Genomic DNA, 19,392 nt, shown 5'->3' on the forward strand with positions numbered 1-19,392 from the left:
CCTCCCAGCCCTGCACGAGCTCATCCCTGACCTGAGCCCCGGTCCTCCCCTCGGGAGCCACACCCAACAGTGCTGGGACCCTCCAGGGTCTGGGGCTACCTGCTAGGGTCACGGTCTCTGCAGCTTTTCAGGGAGCCCTGGATGGGGCAGGAAGCAGGCAGGCCCTGGCCTGGGTCTCCCAGGCTGCAGAGGGACATGCAGATCAGTAGACACACCCCCTCCTGGCCCAGGAAGCTGAGCCCAGAAATGATCCCAGACACAGGCGCTGCCTCACCCCTGCCAGATTCATGGGGAGCCTCAGGGGCACCTGGCGCTACCCCGTCAAGCACAGCCAATCTCAAACTATACCCACCCTGGCCCACAAGTCCCTCATGGGGCTAGGAGAGGGACAGGCAGACGGCAGCTCCTGCCCTGCCAGCTCAGGCGCTCACTCTGGGGACCCCTTCCTAGCGGTCGGGCTGAGCCCCTCCTACATTCTGCTCTGGCCTGGCCTGCCAGAGTCCCAGAGCTGTCCCAGAAAACCCTCTCAGAGCCACACCTGCTGCTGAACAGGAGAGCAGGGCCAGCAGCTGCCACCAGCCGGGCGCTCCTACCCGTGGGGTCTCGCCCTCCAGGCCCCCGCCTGGGCCCCGGCCGCTTGCCCCAAGGAGCAGGGTGTGTTACCTCATTGAGAGCTGCAAACTGCAGGCAGAAGCGCAGCTGGGACATGGCTGGAGCGCGTGGCTGTGCCGGCCGCTGGACAGGTCCCCTTGAGGAGCCACCCAGGAGCCTCCCTCATGACCGAGACGGCAGCCTGCACTGGGTCCGTCACAGGCGGACGGGGGCGGAGGACGGCGCTGTCTCAGGCCGGCTGCATTTGCATGTTGGGTTAGTCACGGCCTCGCGCCTACTTCCTCTAAGGCCGGGCTGACTTTCAGGAAATGATGCCTGCCTGGTAAGTCAGGGCAATTACTGGCAGAGCGAGGAGGATTACTGTATGGGGCGTAATCTAGCCACAGACAGGCTGTCAACAACGCAGGGCTGCCGGGCCGGGCGCACCCTGCCAGCCAAGCCAGGCTCCTCTGGGGCACCAGGGTGAGGCAAAAGCGAGGAGGGCACAGGCCTCGGTTTCCCCGTGTGGCTGAGGGGCTGGGCTCTGTTCTGCCTGCTCCCTGAGGCCTCACAACAGCGCCTAGGAGGCAAGGTCCCTGGGAACTGAGGTCCTGCCCCCCGCACCCCATGGCCTGCCGACCAGGCTCTCGGTGCCAGCTCCTCACCACAGCCCCGCCTACACTGGAGAGCAGCTCCCGAGGGGAAGCTAGAGGCCACAGCCAGGACAGGCACAGGGCTGCTGCTCACGACAACCAGGTGGGCACCTGCAGGATCGGTGGTGGCCGAGGAAGGACTTTGGCTGTGGTAGAGAGCTACCTTGAAGGAGGACACACTGGCTGGGCCTGCAGAACTCAGAACAGAGGAACACCCCCTCTGCCTGCCCAGCGGGGACCCTGGCCCACAGACTTAAGGTAGCAGGGTATCATAGCAGGCACCTGGACGGAGGACCTGGGTGGGCATTCCTAATGCCCCTAGGAGTTGCGGAGTGCTGGAGAGACCCAGGGCCAGAGGCACAGGGGCAGGGAGGGGCCTTTCGTGGACTTCAGCAGCTGGAGCAGGGTGGACTCCCCACATGCCTGCGGCCAGACTGCACCCTCCTCTGCAAGGCGGAGGGGCCGGGGAAGCAAGCTGTGCCCCAGAAGCCTGGGGAGCCCGGCCTGCTGGGGCCCTCCGGGTCTGAGGGGGACCAGGAGGTCCCAGAGGCAGCACCCGCAGGCCCCTAAGGGCTGTCAGTGCTAGACCGAGACCCTTCCACAGCCAGCACAGACGGCACGGCCCAAGGTCACCACCCCTCGGCCACACAGGCAAGCCAGTCGGGACATGGGAGCCCCCGTACCTAGGGGAGGGTGTGACACCCTTCACACCCCCGGGACGGCGAGGCCAGACAGTCCACCACAGGCAGAGCCAGGGGCTTGCGGAAGGAAACGCACCATGCCCAGCTGGCAGGGTGTGAGTGGCAGGCCACTGGGGGAGGCCACCCTCCGACGCCTCAGCTGACCAACAGCAAGCGAGGTGCAACCTGCAGCTGAGCCACTGGGAGTGAGCCTGGGAGGAGGGAGGCAGGCACACAGCACCCGGCGGCCGAGGCACAGTGCCCGCGTGACCGGGCATGGACACAGCCTGGCCCAGCCACCTGACGTCCTCAGCCCGGCAGGAATGAGGTGACAGCCGCAGCAGGGGTGGCCCTGAGGGCCTCGTGCTCAGTGAGAGCTGGACGCACAGGACCAGAGTGCCGATGGCAGGAGCTCAGACACGACCAGCACCCGCGGTGCAGGGTGGGGTGCGGGTACTGCTCAGGGCACAGGCTGCCTCGGGGGCTGGCGGAATATGTGGAACTAGACAGACAGGGCGCTGCGAAACTCGATGAACTTAATGTGAACCCCCACCTCCAATACTGGGGAGTGAACCCAGGGGCGCTTTACCACCCAGCCACACCCCTAACCCTTTTTATTTTTTATTTTATGACAGGGTCTCACTAAGTTGCTTAGGGCCTCACTAAGTTGACCAGGCTGGCCTCAAACTTTTGATCCTCCTGCCTCAGCCTCCTCAGTGGTTGGGATCACAGATATGGCCACCACACCCAGCAGTTAAGTGAATTTTGTCTCATTTTTAAAAGGATTAGTAGAAAACTAAAATAAAAAGACACACAAGGTACAGCACAGACTGTCAAATCAGGCTGACTGGCATGAATGCGGTGAGATGCCCACAAAGCCCCTAACTCTGACCCCAGCCTCCCATGCCTGTCTCCAGGAACTCACAGTGCATCAGGGGAGGTGAGGGCCTTTTCCCAGGGGGCAGCTAGAGGGGGTCTCCTGCCTGGGGAGCCATCACCCACTCCACCCAGCGCGCGCTGCTCACCCACTCCACCCAGCGCGCGCTGCTCACCCACTCCACCCAGCGCGCTGCTCACCCTCCCGGGACTTCCTGAGGAAGGTGTGGCAGTGTGAACTGACAAACGCCTGTCCCCGGGGCTTGGCTTAGTGTTGAGGCTGGGGCCTCGGCTGCCTTGGGTCCACTGGTCCCAACAGCAGGAATGGAACAACTGGCACCAGAGCTCTGTGCTTGCTGGGGACAGGTGAGCATGCCCCAGGAGGCTGGGGTGCAGCCTGCAGCTGGGACAAAAGCTGGTTGGGTGCCAGGGGACACTGGGCCTGGGGTGGACACAGGGGAGGTAGGCATGACGACTGAGTGACAGGGTGGGCCTGAGGGTGTGTCCAGCTGGCACCTGGATGGGTGGGCTCTGTCCCTGTCTGCCTGTGTCCATGAGCCATGGGGCCCTCACCAGACTGATCAGACTGATCATGTGGACCCAGGCCTGGGCCGCCCCGACCCGTCAGGCCCTGGGCTTCCTCCTCACCTCCTGCCCTCCCTGGTGCCCTGGGAGAGTTTGGTGGCCCTCACTGTGCCTGCCGGCCGGGCCCTTAGAAAAGCCTGCTCCCAGGTCGCAGCAGGAGAGTGAGCAGGGGCTGCTCTGTCCCTGGAGTTGGGAGGCTGCGGTCAGAGAGGGCTGCCAGGGCATCGCTTCAGATGCCTGGGAGCAGCCCTCTGGCCCCTTGTCACTACGATGCTCCTGTTGAGTAGGGACAGCATCTCCCAAAGTGATACCTTCAATTCTGACCCCTGGGACCTGGGCCTCATTTGGAACTGGGGTCTGTACAGAAGTGACCAATGAAGATGAGGTCATGCGGGTTAGGGTGGACCCTTATCTGAGGACAGGTGTCCTCATAAGATGTGGGGGCACAGACATGGAGGAGGCAGTCTAGTGACAACAGGCTACAGCTGAGTGGCCAAAGCCAAGGGACACCTAGTGCTCCCAGCAGCTGGAGGAGGCAGGAAGGACTCTGGAGGGAGCGCGGCCCTGCACAGACCTGGATCCCAGACTGGCCTCCAGGACTGCGAGGCCCTGGGGACCATCCCCGCCCCGAGCTCTGCTCTGTCTGCATGGTCCCGTGGGGCCCAGAGGCCTGCAGCAGGCCCAGCCTCAGCCACTGTGTGCCTGTGCTGTAGGCAGGGCCTGGGTCTGCAGCCACTACCCTGACCCATGGCTTCTGCGGGGTCCCACTCCCTGAAGATCTGCTTGTGGGGTGGTCTTCCCAGCCCCCAGCTCCTGGGTGTCCTGGCTTCTCAGGGCTCCCTCCTCCAACACAGGTCATGGGGCAGCGGTGGGTCTTCTCAACCTGGCTGGCCAGGGAACCAAAGGGCTTCCTGTAAGAAAGAATCCCTCTCCCTGTTTCTCCCTCTCTTTCTGTCCACTGCCGGTAACTGGGGAGCTGGGTGTGGGTGGGCCAGACCTCCGACCCTGCTGAAAGCCATTTGCAGAGCGGCCGGCTGGTGTGGAGGCCTGCCGTGCCGCGTGGGAGCCGGGCAGCTCACACTGCGCTCTCCTGGGTGTGACCTCATCCCGCTTCCCAGCAGCCCCCAGGCTGGCGGGCAGAGCCTGTTACTGGACAGACACCCTCCTGATAGCTGTGCACGTGGAGGGGACCCTGGGTGCCTGTCCAGCCTGCTGACAACTACTAGGAAGCATCCACAGACGGAGGGACAGTGGGCAGTATGGGGGAGGGGAGCACAGCAGCTGAGAGTGGGGGTCCAGGTGGCTTTGGGAGGAGGGGTCCAAATAGCACCCACTCCTGGAGCTGCAGGGTGACGATCAGGGATGGGCAATGGGGACAGCAACCATGCCCTGCAGCCAGGACCCTCAGGGACTTCGAGGCAGGGCAGAGCCAAGGACGGGCCTGGGGGATGCGGGCGTGAGGAGAAACCGAGGAGGCGCCAGGTGAACCTGGACAGAGCCCACGCAGCACAGGGCAGGAGGCGTCCGAAGGTGGAGGGAGAAGGCCTGAGGGGATCCAAGCCTCTGTGTGCTAGCTCTACCCGGCCCTGACCCCAGCGTGTCCTCGTGCGCCCCGATCCACTTCAGCCTCGTCAGGAATGCCCACCAGAGAGACCCTGTCGCTGACAGTACGTCCACAGCCAGCAGCGCCAGCCAGCTCCACCCACACGCATGGGAGCGGGGCAGAGTCCTCCATGTGGGCACCCACAGCCTGCAGCAGCAGTGCCCGTGCTGCCAGGCAGAAGCCACTCAAGCGGGCTCCCAGCACCGCCCGCGCAGGCGGGTGGACCCATGCAGCCATGTGCACTTGGAACGCTGCTGGGCCCCCAGCTGATAGTGTTCTAGAATCATGTGACGGGCACGTAGGTGTCTTGTTAAGAACCACAGGGCTGTGCACTTTGAAGTCGTGCCTCTTCCGTTCTATCAATCTTCTCAATCTTAAAAACTATGGATGCAAAGTCACAAGTCCAGTACTCCAACACACCTGCAGCCCGAGGCAGCGCCTGGGAGCCTGTGGAGGTGCTCCAGGCCACTACCCGGGGACGTCCAAGCCTGGTGGCTCCTTGCCAACCTGGGGACAGAGGACTGAGTGGGGGGAGGGGCCCCTCATCAAAAGGGCAGGTGATCCAGGGCTGGGGCTGACCGAGTAGTGTGCCTGGGCATCCTGAGCAGCTAGGAAGGAGGGGGCTGGGGTGGGGGCTGGGTGCTGAGGCCCTCAGGACACACCCTGAGGGTCTGAGGGCCCTGCAGCACAGTTGGGGCCACACCTCAGTCCCCACGCCACCTGCCGTGACCCATGCATTGCACAAACACCCATGAGCCTCCGGATGAAAGAAATGATTAGAAAATAAACAGCAGGGAGAAGGGTCACGTGTCCCTACAGGATTCCAACTGACGAAGAAGGTAGAGGCCAGGTACCCAGCTACCCTGCACTGTGGGTCAACAGCAGGCTCCCACAGTGTGGAGGCCCAGGCTCCCCCAGGAGGAACAGAGCATCCATGGGGTCGCCCGTGCGCACCCTCATAAGAGCGAGAGCAGGAGCTGGACGCGGAGGAGCCCACAGACAACTCCGCAGCATGTCAAGGTCGGTCCTCGGCATCAGAGACATCTGCACAGGGCCTCCGGACTGGACCTCCCACCACAGCTGCAGGACTCCGGCCCAGCAGCAGAACCTCTAGCTCCTCATGAGGCAAGCAGTCACAGCCCCAGGACATCCAAATCAGCAGGCAGGGGCTCGGCAGGATGTCCACAGGGGCCAGTGGCATCCAGTTCCCAGTGCTGGCCAGGATGAGGGCAGTCTGTGCCAGTCGCCCCTGTGCCGTCAGCAGCAGGGGTGTTGCTGGCTGAGGCTGGCCAGGCCCAGGTCTGAACTTCCTGGACCCCAGGATTGAGGGGAGGGGACAGGCTGGCAGGGAGCAGGTGTCAGACGAGGAAGGTGTGGCTGGGTCCAACCTGCCCCGGCCAAGGGCAGTGGCTCCAGCAGAGCTCTCAGGCCACGTGTGCAGTGGGTGCTCAGTGCCCAGGACCACCCAAGGGCAGCACCCATCCACCTGCCAGACCACAGGCCAGGACAGAGGGCGGGCACAGCCACCCAAGGTTCCTGCACTCTGGGCAGGGCTGGGAGAGAGGCAGAGAGAGGGATGGGGAGAGATGGGAGACAGAGACAGACAGAGAGACAGAGAGAGATGGAAGACAAAGAGAGGGAGACAGAGAGAGGGAGAGAGACAGACAGAGATAGGGAGACAGAGAGATGGAGAGAGATGGGAGAGAGAGAGATGGGGAGAGATGGGAAACAGAGAGAGGCAGAGAGAGACAGACAGAGAGAAGAAGACAGAGAGAGGGAGAGAGAGACAGAGAGGTGGGGAGAGATGGGAGACAGAGAGGGAGACAGAGACGGGGGAGAGACAGAGAAACGGGAGAGATGGGAGACAGAGAGAGGGAGACAAAGATGGGGAGAGATGGGAGACGGAGACAGAGAGACCGAGAGACAGACAGAGATGAGGAGACAGAAGGAGACAGAGACAGGGAGAGGGAGACAGAGACAGAGAAATGGGACAGATGGGAGACAGAGTCAGAGAGATGGGGAGAGATGGAGGAAATAGGGTGAAAAAAGAGAGACGATGAGACAGAAACAGAGGGAGGGGGAGAGACGGACAGATGGAGAGACAGACAGGGGAGAGATGGAGAGACAAACAGGGAGAGAAAGAAAAAGAGATGAAGAGACAGAGACAGAGAGAGGGGGAGAGATGGAGAGACAGAGACAAGGAAATAGAGATCCAGCGAGACAGAGACAGATGAAGGCTAACACTGCCTCAGTTCCTACATCGCAGGCCAAGGGACCCCAGGGCAGCTGGTTTCTTCTGAGTGTGTGGTACTAGTGACATCCTGGCGTCTCACCCACGCCAGACAAGCAGCTCCAACCGCTGAGCCATCCTAGCCCTTTCCATTTTTTAAGTGCAGACAGGGTCTCGCTAAGTTGCCCAGGCTGGCCTGGAAGACGGCGTGCCTCACGGTGCTGGGCCAACCCAGCCTCCAATCCCAGCAGCGCTGATACCCCTTGGCCCTGCCCTGAAGCCCAGGCTGGCTCACAGCCTCAGCGCCGGATGGCATGGGGCTCCCGGTGGGGTCGCCCGGCATGCTAGACCCCCCAGGCTGCTGCCTGGGCAGTGAGGTGCGGCTCAGAGGCAGGCAGGTGGGCACGGAGTTCTCTCTGCTCTTGCCTGGGGGGCCGATTTCCCGGGTGGCTGCTGCATGTCAGAGCATGCAGAGAACTACCTGGGGAGGGAGTCCAGTGTGAGGTGGCCACAAAGGGGCCACCTTTGTGGGGATGGACTGGTGGGGACCACAGCAATCTGCTGGGTGGCCCCCACCCTTCCAGGCCCAGCTCCCCACTATGGAAACGGTGCCCCCCAGCACACCAGTGCACAGACCCAAAGGTGAGGTGGCCGGGGCTGGGCAGGGTCACTTCTCCTGCCCACAACAGCCAGGGTTGCTCCCAGAAAACAAGCCACACCTCCCGCTGCCCTCAGCACCTACCAGCCCAGGGACCCCATGCCATGCCAAGGTCACGGGTCCCTGGGTGGGCCTGTGGCCACAGTGCCGCCTAGGAGATGCGCTCGAACAGCAGCCGTGATGAGCGTGTGGCTCTTACCTGAGGCAAGTCACTGCTCTTTGGCAGGAAGCTGGGGGTGGTGGCCACAGGGGGGTAGCTGGTGTCTGAGCAGGGCTGGCTGCCGAGGAAGGAGGTGGAGCTCGTGAACTGACTGAAAGGAGAGACGAGCCGGTGACCACGGGGGTGACAGGGATGCTGGCCCAGCATGGGGCTTCCCTCCTCTCCCCAGTCCAGAGCTCGGCACTGTGCGCAGTGGCTCACTGGAGGCAGCACGCAGCCCAGAGCTGCTGTCCCAGCCCCACTCCTGAGAACGGTCGCCCTGCAGGCAGCAGGTAGATGGGAGAGAGCCCACTGGAAACTCCCGCCTGCCCCTATGCCCCCAACTCACACCAGGACGGGGCAGACAAAGGCGTGCCCCCGAGACCCGGGGCTCCTTCCTCCTGACAACCCAAAATAAGGAGCAGCAGGGGTGGGCCCGACATGGCCGCCCCGTGGCTGCCAGCCTCAGGTGGGCTGTGCAGACCTGGGGACAGGGAGGACAGAGGGCAATGCCTCTGGGGCTCCCTCTGTTCCCAGGGTCTCTGTCTCTCACCCCTGTAAGGTTTGCAAAACTAACATGAAAAGACTCACCTTCCCTTTCTATGCCTTTGGAATACATTCCCCCCGCCCTGCTCGGAACAGTCACTATGGAATTATTATTTTGGCACTGGGGATTAAACCCAGGGGCGCTTAACCACTGAGCCACATCCCGGCCCTTTTTGAGGCAGGGTCTAAGTTGCTTAGGGTCTCAGCAATTTTGCTGAGACTGGCCTCAAACCGGAAATTCTCCTGCCTCAGTCTCCCAAGCTGCTGGGATGACAGGCATGTGCCAGTGCTTGGCTCATTCAAAATATTCTAGAATTCCCACAAAGCTCTCGCTGTTCATGCTGCCAGGTCTACTTCCCTGGCAAACTCCTACCGATCCTTCAAAACCCAGTCCAGCGGCTGCCTGCTGGGGAAAGGGGTCGGCTCTGTCCTGGCCCTGTTCACCCCCAGCTCCTCACCAGCTCCTGCACAGGAGCCCTGCCCACTCCCCTGGCTAGGTCTTCCTAACATGGACCCCAGCCAGTCAAAGTACAGAGTTCAGGAAAGGAGCACCTCACAGCCCCTGTGCGTGCAGGCCCAGCCCACAGGGACAGAGCTGGCCAGGGCCGCGAGCTCTGATTTTAACAGAGCCTCACCAACCCGTGCAGCCCAAGGAAAGGCAGGTGAGGACCAGGTCTCAGACACTTACTGGCTCTCGCTGGAGAAGGCTGGATACGGTGTCTGTGGGAAGCTGTTCCACCAGGGGCAGGGACAGTGCAGGAGGGGATTCTGGAACAGCGAGAGTGGAATCAGGTACAGGCGGGAGGGAGGCCAGCCCCCAGCCCCACCCTGCCACAGCTGCGGCCAGGGTCAGAGCAGGAGGTGGAACCAGGGCTTCCCTGCCGGACGCCCAGGCATCGCAGCCTCGCAATGCCTGCCCCGGGGAGCTTTCCCACAGGTCCAGGGCCCTGGTGTGCTGAGGCCTGTTGACCCGGCTGGAGGCCCCATTCCGAGGAGCGGTGGGGGACTGTGGAATGATCCAGTGGTAGAGTGTGTGACTGGAGAGCACACGGCTCAGTCCCACCTCCAAGGTGCGAGTGGGACCTCGTGTGGGACACTGAGGCCCTTCCCCAAGGTGTGGGGCCATGGACGCTTCCCTGAAATAAGGAGACCATTCAGTAGGGTCCCTGAGTGCCCCAGGGTCAGCCCCTACTGGGGCCCTGGCTTCTTTAGACTGGTGGTGAGGGAAGCCCCCATGGTCTCTGAGGCCACTGGCTAGGCACCCTCTTGCTTGTCCTGGCGGGGTCATGCCAGCTACTAGACCAGGAGCATTGCTTGCCACTCCTGGCAAGGAAGCCCCTCCCCACGCCCAGCCGTGTCCACTCAGATTTGTACCAGAATGCTAGCTGGCACCTAGCTGCCTTTACTGGCTTTGCGCACATGCTACCCCAGCCCCAACCTCCTGGGGCCCGCCAACATCCAGACCCCTGGGCTTCCAGTGTTCCATGGACTGCAGGGTACGCTTAGCAGAACGCACAGCGAAGGGCAGAGAAGCACAGCAGCGTCTCTCCAGCACCAGGAACAGTGGCTCGCAGGCTTCTAGCTCCAACATTCACCCTCCTCACAAGACTACAAGGGAAGGAGGCAGGGCCCGCCATGACCCAGGTGGGGTCTGCTGGCAACCCCACATCTGCCTGGAGCCCTGGCCTAGCGGCCTCAACCTTCTGAAGAGGGAAAGCCAACCCCAGACACAGCCCGCCCTCCCGAAGGCAGGACATTCCAGAGCAGACCTGACTCCACACCCTGTGGCCTCTAAGAGGAACTGGAGTAAAACGTTGCGTATGTAAGCAGAGGCAACAGACTGAGGGTCCTCCGGCTCTCCTAGCATGCTCCACCTGTGCCCAGGCTGGACCTGGGGCTGCCCTGGAGGAGCTCCAAGACAAGAGGACTCCCAGGCAGGACAGGCTCTAGGCCTTGACCTGGGGGGCGGGGGATGACAGTCATAGCTTGTCCACCCAGCCTGACCCCTACCCTGGGGCTCTGGGGGGGACTGCCAATCAGGGACTTCCTAGTCCTGCCTCACAGGGTGGCTCAGCATGGCTGGCCAACTGGAGCTCTCCTTGGGACTTTCCACTGCTAACCAACCGTGGCTCCGTCTTCAGAGCAGGCCCTGGGGTGTGAATGGCCCAGAGATGGGCAGTTGCCTACCAATTAGAGTTGGCCGAGGGATTTTCTACCAGTCTAACTTTCTCTGAAGGAGGAAGGGCAGGCCGGATCCCCAGCGTGGCCTATAGCGTGCCCCCAGACACCCGGCAGCAGCCCAAGCCTAGAGAGTACCAGGGAGCCTCCTTTCCAGGGGGCTGGGGCAGGCAGGGTCCCACCCACACCTCGCACCAGGGACAGTATCCCCACCCCGCCCTGCCCAGATGCATTTCTGAGCTGCCCAGACAGAGTCCCAGCCTGCGTCTGTAAAGGGGACATGGCAGCAAGGATAGCTCTATCCTCTGCACAGCGCCAGCTCTCCCGTTCTGACCCAGGAATCCTGTTTTGGAAACACGCCCCTCACCCCCGAGTAATCCACAAGGGGGCAGAAAATACAGCAGCACTATTTATAGCAGAGGAAACTAGCCTCTCCCCAAAGGCCCAGCGACTGGGAGATAATCAAGCAAAGATGAACAGTGCAGATGAGGAGTCACTGGGAGGCCATGTCAGCGGCGGTGACTGACCAGCGGCCGAGGGAGGTGGGGCAGGCGTGCTGGACAGCTTCCTCAGGAGGGGAAGACAGAGAAGAGCTGGGCACCATGTGCCTTGCCCCAGCTGCAGTGCAGGATGCTGGCTGTGCCTTCCGTCTTAAGGAGCCTGCCCCTCACCAGGTGACGTTCATGGGGTCTTTACGCCGCCTGCTACTCCACGTTCCACCACACCAGGGTGGGATGGGGCCCAGTTGGGCATGGCAATGGGGTTCTGTGCCTCTGCAGCCTTTCCAGAGTGGGTCTGGGGAACCCCTGGTGCATGCACCTCCACCCCACGCCCTGGGACTTGGGCAGTTACGTCTGGGCTCTGCGGGAACCATGGCTGGTTTGTTCTGGCTGCATCTTCCCACCCAGCCTTCCCCACCTCCTGTTCCCTCTGGAGCAACGTCCAGAGCCCCATCTGTGTCGTGCTGGCTCTGGATGGACAAGCACCAGTCTTGGCCCGGCCCAGCAGGAGGAAGCGGCTGAGGTCTTACTGAAGGGTGGATCCCACAGGAGCCCCACCAGAGGCACCTGCTGCTCTGGGGTGGCCTCCAAAGCCACGCTCCACCTGGCCTCTGGCAGCTCCCACCTCCCCAGGAGGTCCCAGTGTTCTTTCCCACCATGGCAAAAGCCAGTTCTGCTCAGGTGAGGAGGGCTCTGGCCCTTTCCTCCCAGGGGCTCTGGCACCGCCCTCAGCTCTGCCATGAGGAGGCCGAGCTGCACCCTTGGGTGTCCTGTGACTCATGACTCTTTATTCACAGTGGCCAAACGCTGGAAGCAGTAAGATGTCCTGGCTAGGTAATCGGGCCAATACAGAGGTCCACCCCAACCATGGGACAGCATCCAGGGCTGGAAAGAAAGAGCTCCTGAGCTGTGAGACGCGAGGACCCGAAAAGCAGGCTACCATGTGGAAGATGCCGGGCTGCAGAGGCGACCCACTGGGCAGCTCCGACCTGACATCCTGGACCCATGGGAGCCCCGTGGGGGGTGGGCAGGCGGGGCCTGGAGGACTTCTAGGGCATAGAAACCACTCTGTAGGGTATTCCCCTGGGTCAAAACCCACACTCTTCGACACAAAGAGAGACCTTCAGGCAGACTTTTGAGCTGAGTAATGACAGTGTTTCAGTCTTGGCCCATCAGTCTTAGCAGGCTGGCCACACCAGAGAGGGACGCAGTGCAGGACAGGGACTAGGCGGGCAGCTGTGCATGGGAACTCTCTGCTTTCTGAACAATCTTCCTGTAAACTAAACACTGCTTAAGAAATGGTCTATTAACTTGAAAAGAAAAAAAATTACATGATCCACCCTGGCTCCCACAGGTTAATGGAGCCTGCCCCTGGAAGGGACAGTCAGGGCGGGGGCAGTGTGGACCGTCTCTCCCAAAGAGCCAGGCACTGTTTTGAAAGAAAACTTCTAGGATGTCGTGGCCCAGAGGCTGGGGAGGCCAAGGCAGGAGCAGGGCAAGGTCCAAGCCAGCCTGGGTGCTCAGCGAGACCCTGTCCCAAAGCACAGTGAAAAGGGCTGGGTGCAGCTGAGTGAAGGAGCCCCTGGGTTCAGCCCCCAACAGAGGGAGGCCTGGGTATGGCTTCAAGCAGGCTGGAGGCCAGCAGGAGGCCGAAGCTAACCTCCCTTCCCTCTCTCAGTCAGGACCCTCTCCTGCCACAGGGGGACTAGCGGAGCCAGGCTCTGGACTGAGGTCGCAGTCAGAGTCATAGTCAGCTTGCCCGTCACAGTGTCCCACATGAAGGCCACCCTGGCCAGCATTCACCTCTGTGTCCAGTGAGTCCTGCTCAAGCAGCCCAGGAAGTTGGAGAGCTGGGGCTCACCTGCAGTGGGGATGGGGGGCAGAGGAGGCTGCCCGCTGGCGGGGGTTCATGCTGAGGGTACTCCCCGTCCATGGCAAGCCCCACTGCAAGCATCAGGTGGCAGCAGGTGAGGGCTGGGAGACCCAGGGCCACAGGGCGCCTATCTGGGCTTCTTGCTCCAGGGGGGCGGTGTCATGTCCTGTGGAGAGAGAAGTGAGGCTTCTTCCTGAGGCCGTCCTGAAACTCACTGTCCCTCCCAACCTGCAGGGCCCAGGCCAGCTGGGAGCGCTGGGCGAGCCCCTGGGCGAGGCTGGGACTCCTGTGCCCCACCCCTTCCCTGCTATTTACAGCCCCTCCAGTCTCCTGGGAGGGTCCTGCTGCGCTGCCCACCACCCAGAGAGAACTGTGCAGTGTCCAGTGCTGCAGAGGGAGGCTGCCCCTCGGCCACATGTGGGACTGCCATGGGGCCTCCTGGGGTGCTGAGGGGCCCAGTGTCCTGGGAGAGCCCAGACCTTGTTCTTAGGTCAGGGTGCATGAGTGCCACCTGAGAATGTTGGTGATCAGGAGGGCAGGTGGACCTTGAGGCCCCACACTGTCGATGCCTGAGAACAAATCTGACGCTCCCAGTGGGCTCCTGGCTGGTCCCACTAAAGGGCCCAGAATGCCCCTCTGGGAGAGAGCAGGGACCCCAGGCTGGCCTGCAGGGCAGTGGGTGTGCTCAGTGGGCAAGCAGCCCAGAGCCTTAATCACCAGGCAGTCAGGAAGGGGAGGGCAGCCGCGCTGAGGCCAAGCCCTGCAGTGAAGAAATCCTTGGGACTTCCAGTAAGCTCTGTCCAGCCGCACGCAGGCGGCTTATGCAATCCCATGGGGGAGGGGTGCTGCCTTCTGCCGCACTCCAAGCATGGAGGGGGGGGCGGGGGGGGCTGTCGGGAAGCACAGGGACGCCTGCTGCCCCAACCCCAGGCCAGTCTGCCCTGCTCTGCTCAGCCCTGTGTGTCCAAAGGCCTGGACCCTGGGAAGCCCTCCTTGCCTGCAGGCCCTGAGCAGTGACCATCTCCCAAGGGGAACGGGGAAGCTTTGTGGGCTGGGGTTGTAGCCATTCCTCGCCAGGACTCTGGGCCGGGCAGGCCCAGCTTCTCACAGCTACTCAACCTCAGACGACTTGGTGGCACCTGAGCCCTGCCGAGTCTCAGTGTTCCCAACTGCAATTAGGCCATCTGTGGGTCAGGCGGACATGGCCCAGCAGGCTCTCCAGCAGCTGCAGGCAGCAACTCCCTCCTTCCCTGAGGCTCCTGGACGCTGCCCATGCTGGCATCCCTCTCAGGGTGTTCCTGGCCCCTGGGCAGGGACAACCTGAGCCAGAAAGGGGGTGGATCTTCATTCATCAGGGCTGCCACTCTGGAGGGAACTGGCCACAAGCAGCCAGCCAGCAACCTGCCTGGGCCAGCCACCACCCCTCTCCAGACTCCCAAGATGACCATTTTCAGGCTTGGAGGTGCGTATTGGCCCCGAGGACAGTTATGAGCAAGAGTCCTTGTCACCCACAGGGAAGACCCCAGAGTTAGCTGGAGAGGTCACGATGAGAGCAGTGATGACCTGGGGACCCCAGCAGGTTTCTCTGACAATACAGGGCAGTCCAGACCAGGACTGGAGAGGCAATCCGGGGAGGGGTGCAACATGGCCAGTGACCAGGCTGACACTGAGCACCACGGACTGCAGGTGAGAGCCCAGAGAACAGGAGGCAGGTGGGTGGGTGTGCAAAATGGCACAACCCTCAGAGAGCAGTCCGCAGCACCTCAAGAGACACAGGTGCCTCCAGACCCACAGACCTGCTCCTGGGCACACACCAGCTCGCAGCAGGGCTCAAACAGCCCAGGCGGGACAGCTGGAACACGCCCAAGACAGAGGGACGGGGAGGCCCAGCCACCTGAGCATCACAGCCACCAGCAGGGCGAGGTGACAGCTGCAGTGTGCATGGACCCGAGGACCTCATGCTCTGAGAGCCAGGCACACAGGCCGCAGCAACAGGAGGGTCCAGAGACGGGATGTGGACCTGCTGCAGGGCCAGCGAGGGACGGAATAGGTAATGCTGTGCCTGTGGCCTGTGCCCAGGTTCTCCACAGGCCCAGGTGGTGTCCACCCTCCCACCTCACGGACAGGCCCCAGTGCCCCAAGCTGCCCCCGCACTTGCTCCTTCCAAAGGCACTGGGCAGGCACAGGACACAGCCCTCCCTCAGCGCCCTCAGGGCCCTACCCGCTGCCCTGCCCATGTCTCCCAGGCACTCCTGCAGCCCCCACCCCGGCCAGGCAGGCTCCGTCTTGTCCAGGTGCTTCCATGGCCCCATCCCCTCTGCTCCTGGCTCCAGGGTCCTGCACCCACTGGACCCCTCTTCTCATGGCAGTGTGTGAACATGCCACGTCCCTGGGTGGTTAGATGCCCCCAGACCAAACCCCAGCAGGCTCCAGGCAGGAGCTGCAGTGTGCAAGTGCCTGCAAGTCAGGCCTGACGCTGGCAGAATGCAGCCTGCAGTCGATGCTCAGGTGTCTGTCCCAGGCCAGGAGCCTACAGCGTGATCCCGCCGTCCCCACGTGGGGCACACCTCAGATCAGATCTCAGCTTACATCTGAAGGCCTTCCTACCTTCCTTCTGAAACCTGGTTTCCAAGTGAGCCATTGCGAAAGGAATGATCGTGGGATGAGTGACCCGTACAGGACCACGCTGGGGAGACCAGGTTCTGCGGGGTCTGGAGAAAGTGACTCCCAGGTGGCCCCTGCCTCCCGCCCCTGCTCCTGAGCCATCCGTGGGTCCTTCCTGGCCAGCCAGACCTCAGTGAGAAGCTGGGTGCCCTGGGACAGCCACGGGGGTCCCTGCACGGGTGCTGCAGTCAGCCCCTCAAGCTCTGAACAGCTTCCAGACCTCTGGCCCGGCTGACTCCAGAGGTGGGAACTGCAGAGTCCACAGAGGCACCTCTGCCCCCTTGGGGCCAGGTGCTGCCACTGAGCACAGGGGAGCCACCCACGGCTGCATCTGCAATGAGCGGTGGGAGGCAGAGGCAGCAGGAGACCCAGTGACCTGCGGCCAGCACCCCTCTGCAAGGGGGCCTGTGGCCGCCAGCACCCACATCCTCACACCACCCTCTCACCACACGGACTGACGCCCATGCCTTCTGATAAGACATGAAGGCCCCAAAGCCACACTCAGAGGCTCAAGCCCCAGTAAGCAGTGACAGGCACATGCGGAGACTACTGACTGGTCCTCAAGGGCCCTCAGAGCGGACGTCCATCCACCACTGCAAGTTACTTGTTCTGTGGTCCCCCACAGAGACCGCAGGATGAGGTGGCTCATGGCCTAGATCTGCTGCCTGGAGTGACCCAGGCTCCTGCAGGGAGAGGTGCAGTGAAGAGTGTCATGGACACACAGGGACACTGGCCCTTGGAGCCACAGCCCAGGGAGCACGTTGTGAAACAGATCCAGCCATGCACAGTCCCATGGGCTCTCCTCTTAGCCATGGCCTGGCCTCTACACAAAGCTCAGGATGGCTATCACCCACCACTGGACTCTCGGGCTTTTGAAGCCACTGAGTGAGCAGCCCCGAGACCCCAGCACCAGGTAGTGGGAGAGGCTGGTGATTCCACAAGGCGGGCCAACATGGAGCAGAGTCTCATGGAATCTGGAAACTTGGTCAGGGCCTAGCGTGTAGGAGGGGCATCTCAACTCTCTCAGGCATAGAGACAGAATGCTGCTTTCCCTCCACACAGAGGCTGGGGATGGGAGCCCCCTCCTCTGCACAGCCAAGGGCTTCAGGGAGGCCTCAACCTTAGAGGTCTGTCCCCAGCAGGAGACTGACCAGGAAGGCACATAAGCCAGGGACACAGCAATGCATGTGGCAAAGCTGAGACAGCCTGGACTCCTGGTGGTGGCCGGGGAGGTATTGAGGTCAGTCTAGTGGAAATGGGGAGATGCTGGCCAGGGACAGGGAAGGTCCCCTTCTACAGGCCCCAGGAGCCATCCCACACGTTTCCACAGGCTGCTCTTCCTCCTCTGGGTGTCAGTGGCCACCTCAGTCTGATCCTGTCTGGGCTCCTGCTGCTCAGGGTCCCCAAACCCACTGTGGAGACAGCCTGCTGGCCCTCTGTCCATGGAAGGGCACTCCTCTCCTATCCTCAGGCCTGGCCCCGAGGAGGACTGCCATCCCCACGCAGCCTCTGCGTCCCTTTGGTGAGGGCCATCTCTCCTGAGGCTAGGCCCTGCACGGGCAGCTGCCTGGTCTGTGGTGGGCATTTGACAGACAGCTCCTGAAAGGCTTGGGGAGAACCTCATCCTGCAAGGAGTGGCTACAGGGCAGGGTGGTGACTGTGGACCCACCAGGACATCCTGCGACCCTTTCACCAGCTGAAGGGTTGAAACCATTTCCCACCGTTACAGACAATTGTGGCGTGTTGATGGGCCAGTGGAAGGGAGCTCCCCAGGCCTTCAGGGGCATTTGCCCTGGACAGCTTCTCTGTGGGGGCTGTTCCCAAGGGTGAAAAGGAAGGAAGGGCACATCAGAGAGGGTCTTCTCTCCTTTCTCTGCTTCTTTTATCTCCAGTACTGGGATTGTTTTGGGGGGAGGGTGCCCGGGATTGAACCCAGGGGCACTTGACCACTTAGACACCTCCCCAGCCCTTCTTAATATTTTATTTAGAGACAGGGTCTGGCTGAGTTCCTTAGAGCCTCACTAAGTTGCTGAGGCTGGCTTTGAACTTGACATCCTCCTGCCTCAAGCCTCCCAAGCTTCTGGGATTATAGGCGTGTGCCACCATGCCCGGGATTTAACCCAGGGGCTCTCCACTGAGCTATGTTCCCAGCCCTTTTTACTTGGAGAGTCTGGCTAAGTTCCCCAGGCTGTCCTGGAACTTGACACCCTCCTGCCTCAGCCTCCCCAGTCACTGGGATGGCAGGCATGCGCCACACCCAGCTCCAAGGAGCTTTACAGAAAGCTCAGGAGCATAGTGCTTATCTAGTAACCAGCTCTGTCCCACTCACTGAGGCCAGGCAGCAAGGACTGGCCGTGGGGGAAGACCCCTTCTCATCCTGGGTCAGCTGGTGTCCCAGCCCCCCTCCTGCCCTGCACTATACCATGGCATCACCGCACACTCCTCACCCACTCCTTCTCATGAAACCTCTCACAGTCTCAAGGTTGTCACCAAGGTGAGCAGGGGGATCCCGCTGAGAGCTGCCCAGAGAACCTGTCAGCAGTCAGCCACAAAACTAGCCAGGCCCAGCCTCCTTCCTGTCTGAAGGTGTCAGCAGCTCCCAGGGCTCATTACAGTCACCAGGCCCATAGGGCTGGCACATCTGGGTCCCACCCACTCTTCTCTCCCGAGAGCCACAGGGCCACAGGAAGACTCAGGATGCAGCACGAACGCAGCCAGGCTCTGCCTCCCCTGAGCTGGGTGCTTCAGAATGGACGCAGGTAGACATCTCAACACAGAAGGAGCAGGCACAGCTGCTGGCCTGAGGCTAGGAGATGCCCTGCGGGGACATGTCATGAGGGGCGGCCCCACTCCCAAATGGGAGCAGAGACGGAGCCTCTGGCCATCAGCCTTTTCTTCTCTTAAGATGCTGTGACAAGGGCTGGGTTGTGGCTCAGTGGTGGAGGACTTGCCTGGCATGTGTGAGGCACTGGGTTCGATTCTCAGTACCACATGTAAGTAAATGAATAAATAAAAGTCTATCAACATCAAAAAATATTAAAAAAAAAAAAATAGCAGGGGCAGATGACCAGTGACAAGAACAAAGCCTGCCCCACAGGCCAGAGGCCCAGGCGCTCAGACGCCATCAACCAAGCAGCGACCACACGCACAGGAAGCCACGGACGCAGTGACAAGATGCCCGGCCGGCAGATGCCCCACCACCTCTGCAGACGGCGATCCTTTCACCTGTCTACGGGTCCACGGCTCAGGGTCCACCCAAAGCAGAGTCAGACCAGAACACCAGAGCCAGCAGGCAGGAGCGTGTGCCTGCCAACGTGGATGGGGTCTGGCTCCACGGCAAGCCTCCGAAAGAGAGGGTCCGGAACCAAGACGCGCCTGCTCACGCCATCTAGGAGAGGGGAGGTTCCGGAAGAGACCCTCAGAGCGCTCTCTGGAAGGCTCTGGGGAACACCGAGCCCCAAGAGAAGCCAAGCGCCAGAGGATCTCGGGGCTCTGCCAACTCTCCAGCACAGACGCACATGCCATGTGCCACCCACACCTCAACTCTGAGGGCCAC

The 19,392-nt window shown here is 61.8% G+C and overlaps 1 protein-coding gene across 3 annotated transcripts in view; it reads right to left on the reverse strand.

The window, feature by feature from the left end:
* SBNO2 (strawberry notch homolog 2) overlaps positions 1-19,392 on the reverse strand; it is a 46,979-nt gene that overhangs the window by 18,805 nt on the left and 8,782 nt on the right. For 2 of the 3 annotated variants that reach the window (XR_013759839.1, XM_079114817.1), the window contains exons 2-4: positions 13,161-13,338; positions 9,310-9,389; positions 8,076-8,187 (exon numbers count right to left, since the gene is read on the reverse strand). Coding sequence is in view for 2 of the 3 variants with exons in the window: in XM_079114817.1 (XP_078970943.1) it covers positions 8,076-8,187; positions 9,310-9,389; positions 13,161-13,253 (285 nt within the window). In the remaining variant the exon portion in view is untranslated. Of the gene's footprint in view, positions 1-663; positions 908-8,075; positions 8,188-9,309; positions 9,390-13,160; positions 13,339-19,392 lie in introns of those variants that run through there. The other variant, XM_079114818.1, reaches the window with a different exon arrangement.

This window comes from Sciurus vulgaris (assembly GCF_902686455.1).
Source record: "Sciurus vulgaris genome assembly, chromosome: 16".
Taxonomy (NCBI): domain Eukaryota; kingdom Metazoa; phylum Chordata; class Mammalia; order Rodentia; family Sciuridae; genus Sciurus; species Sciurus vulgaris.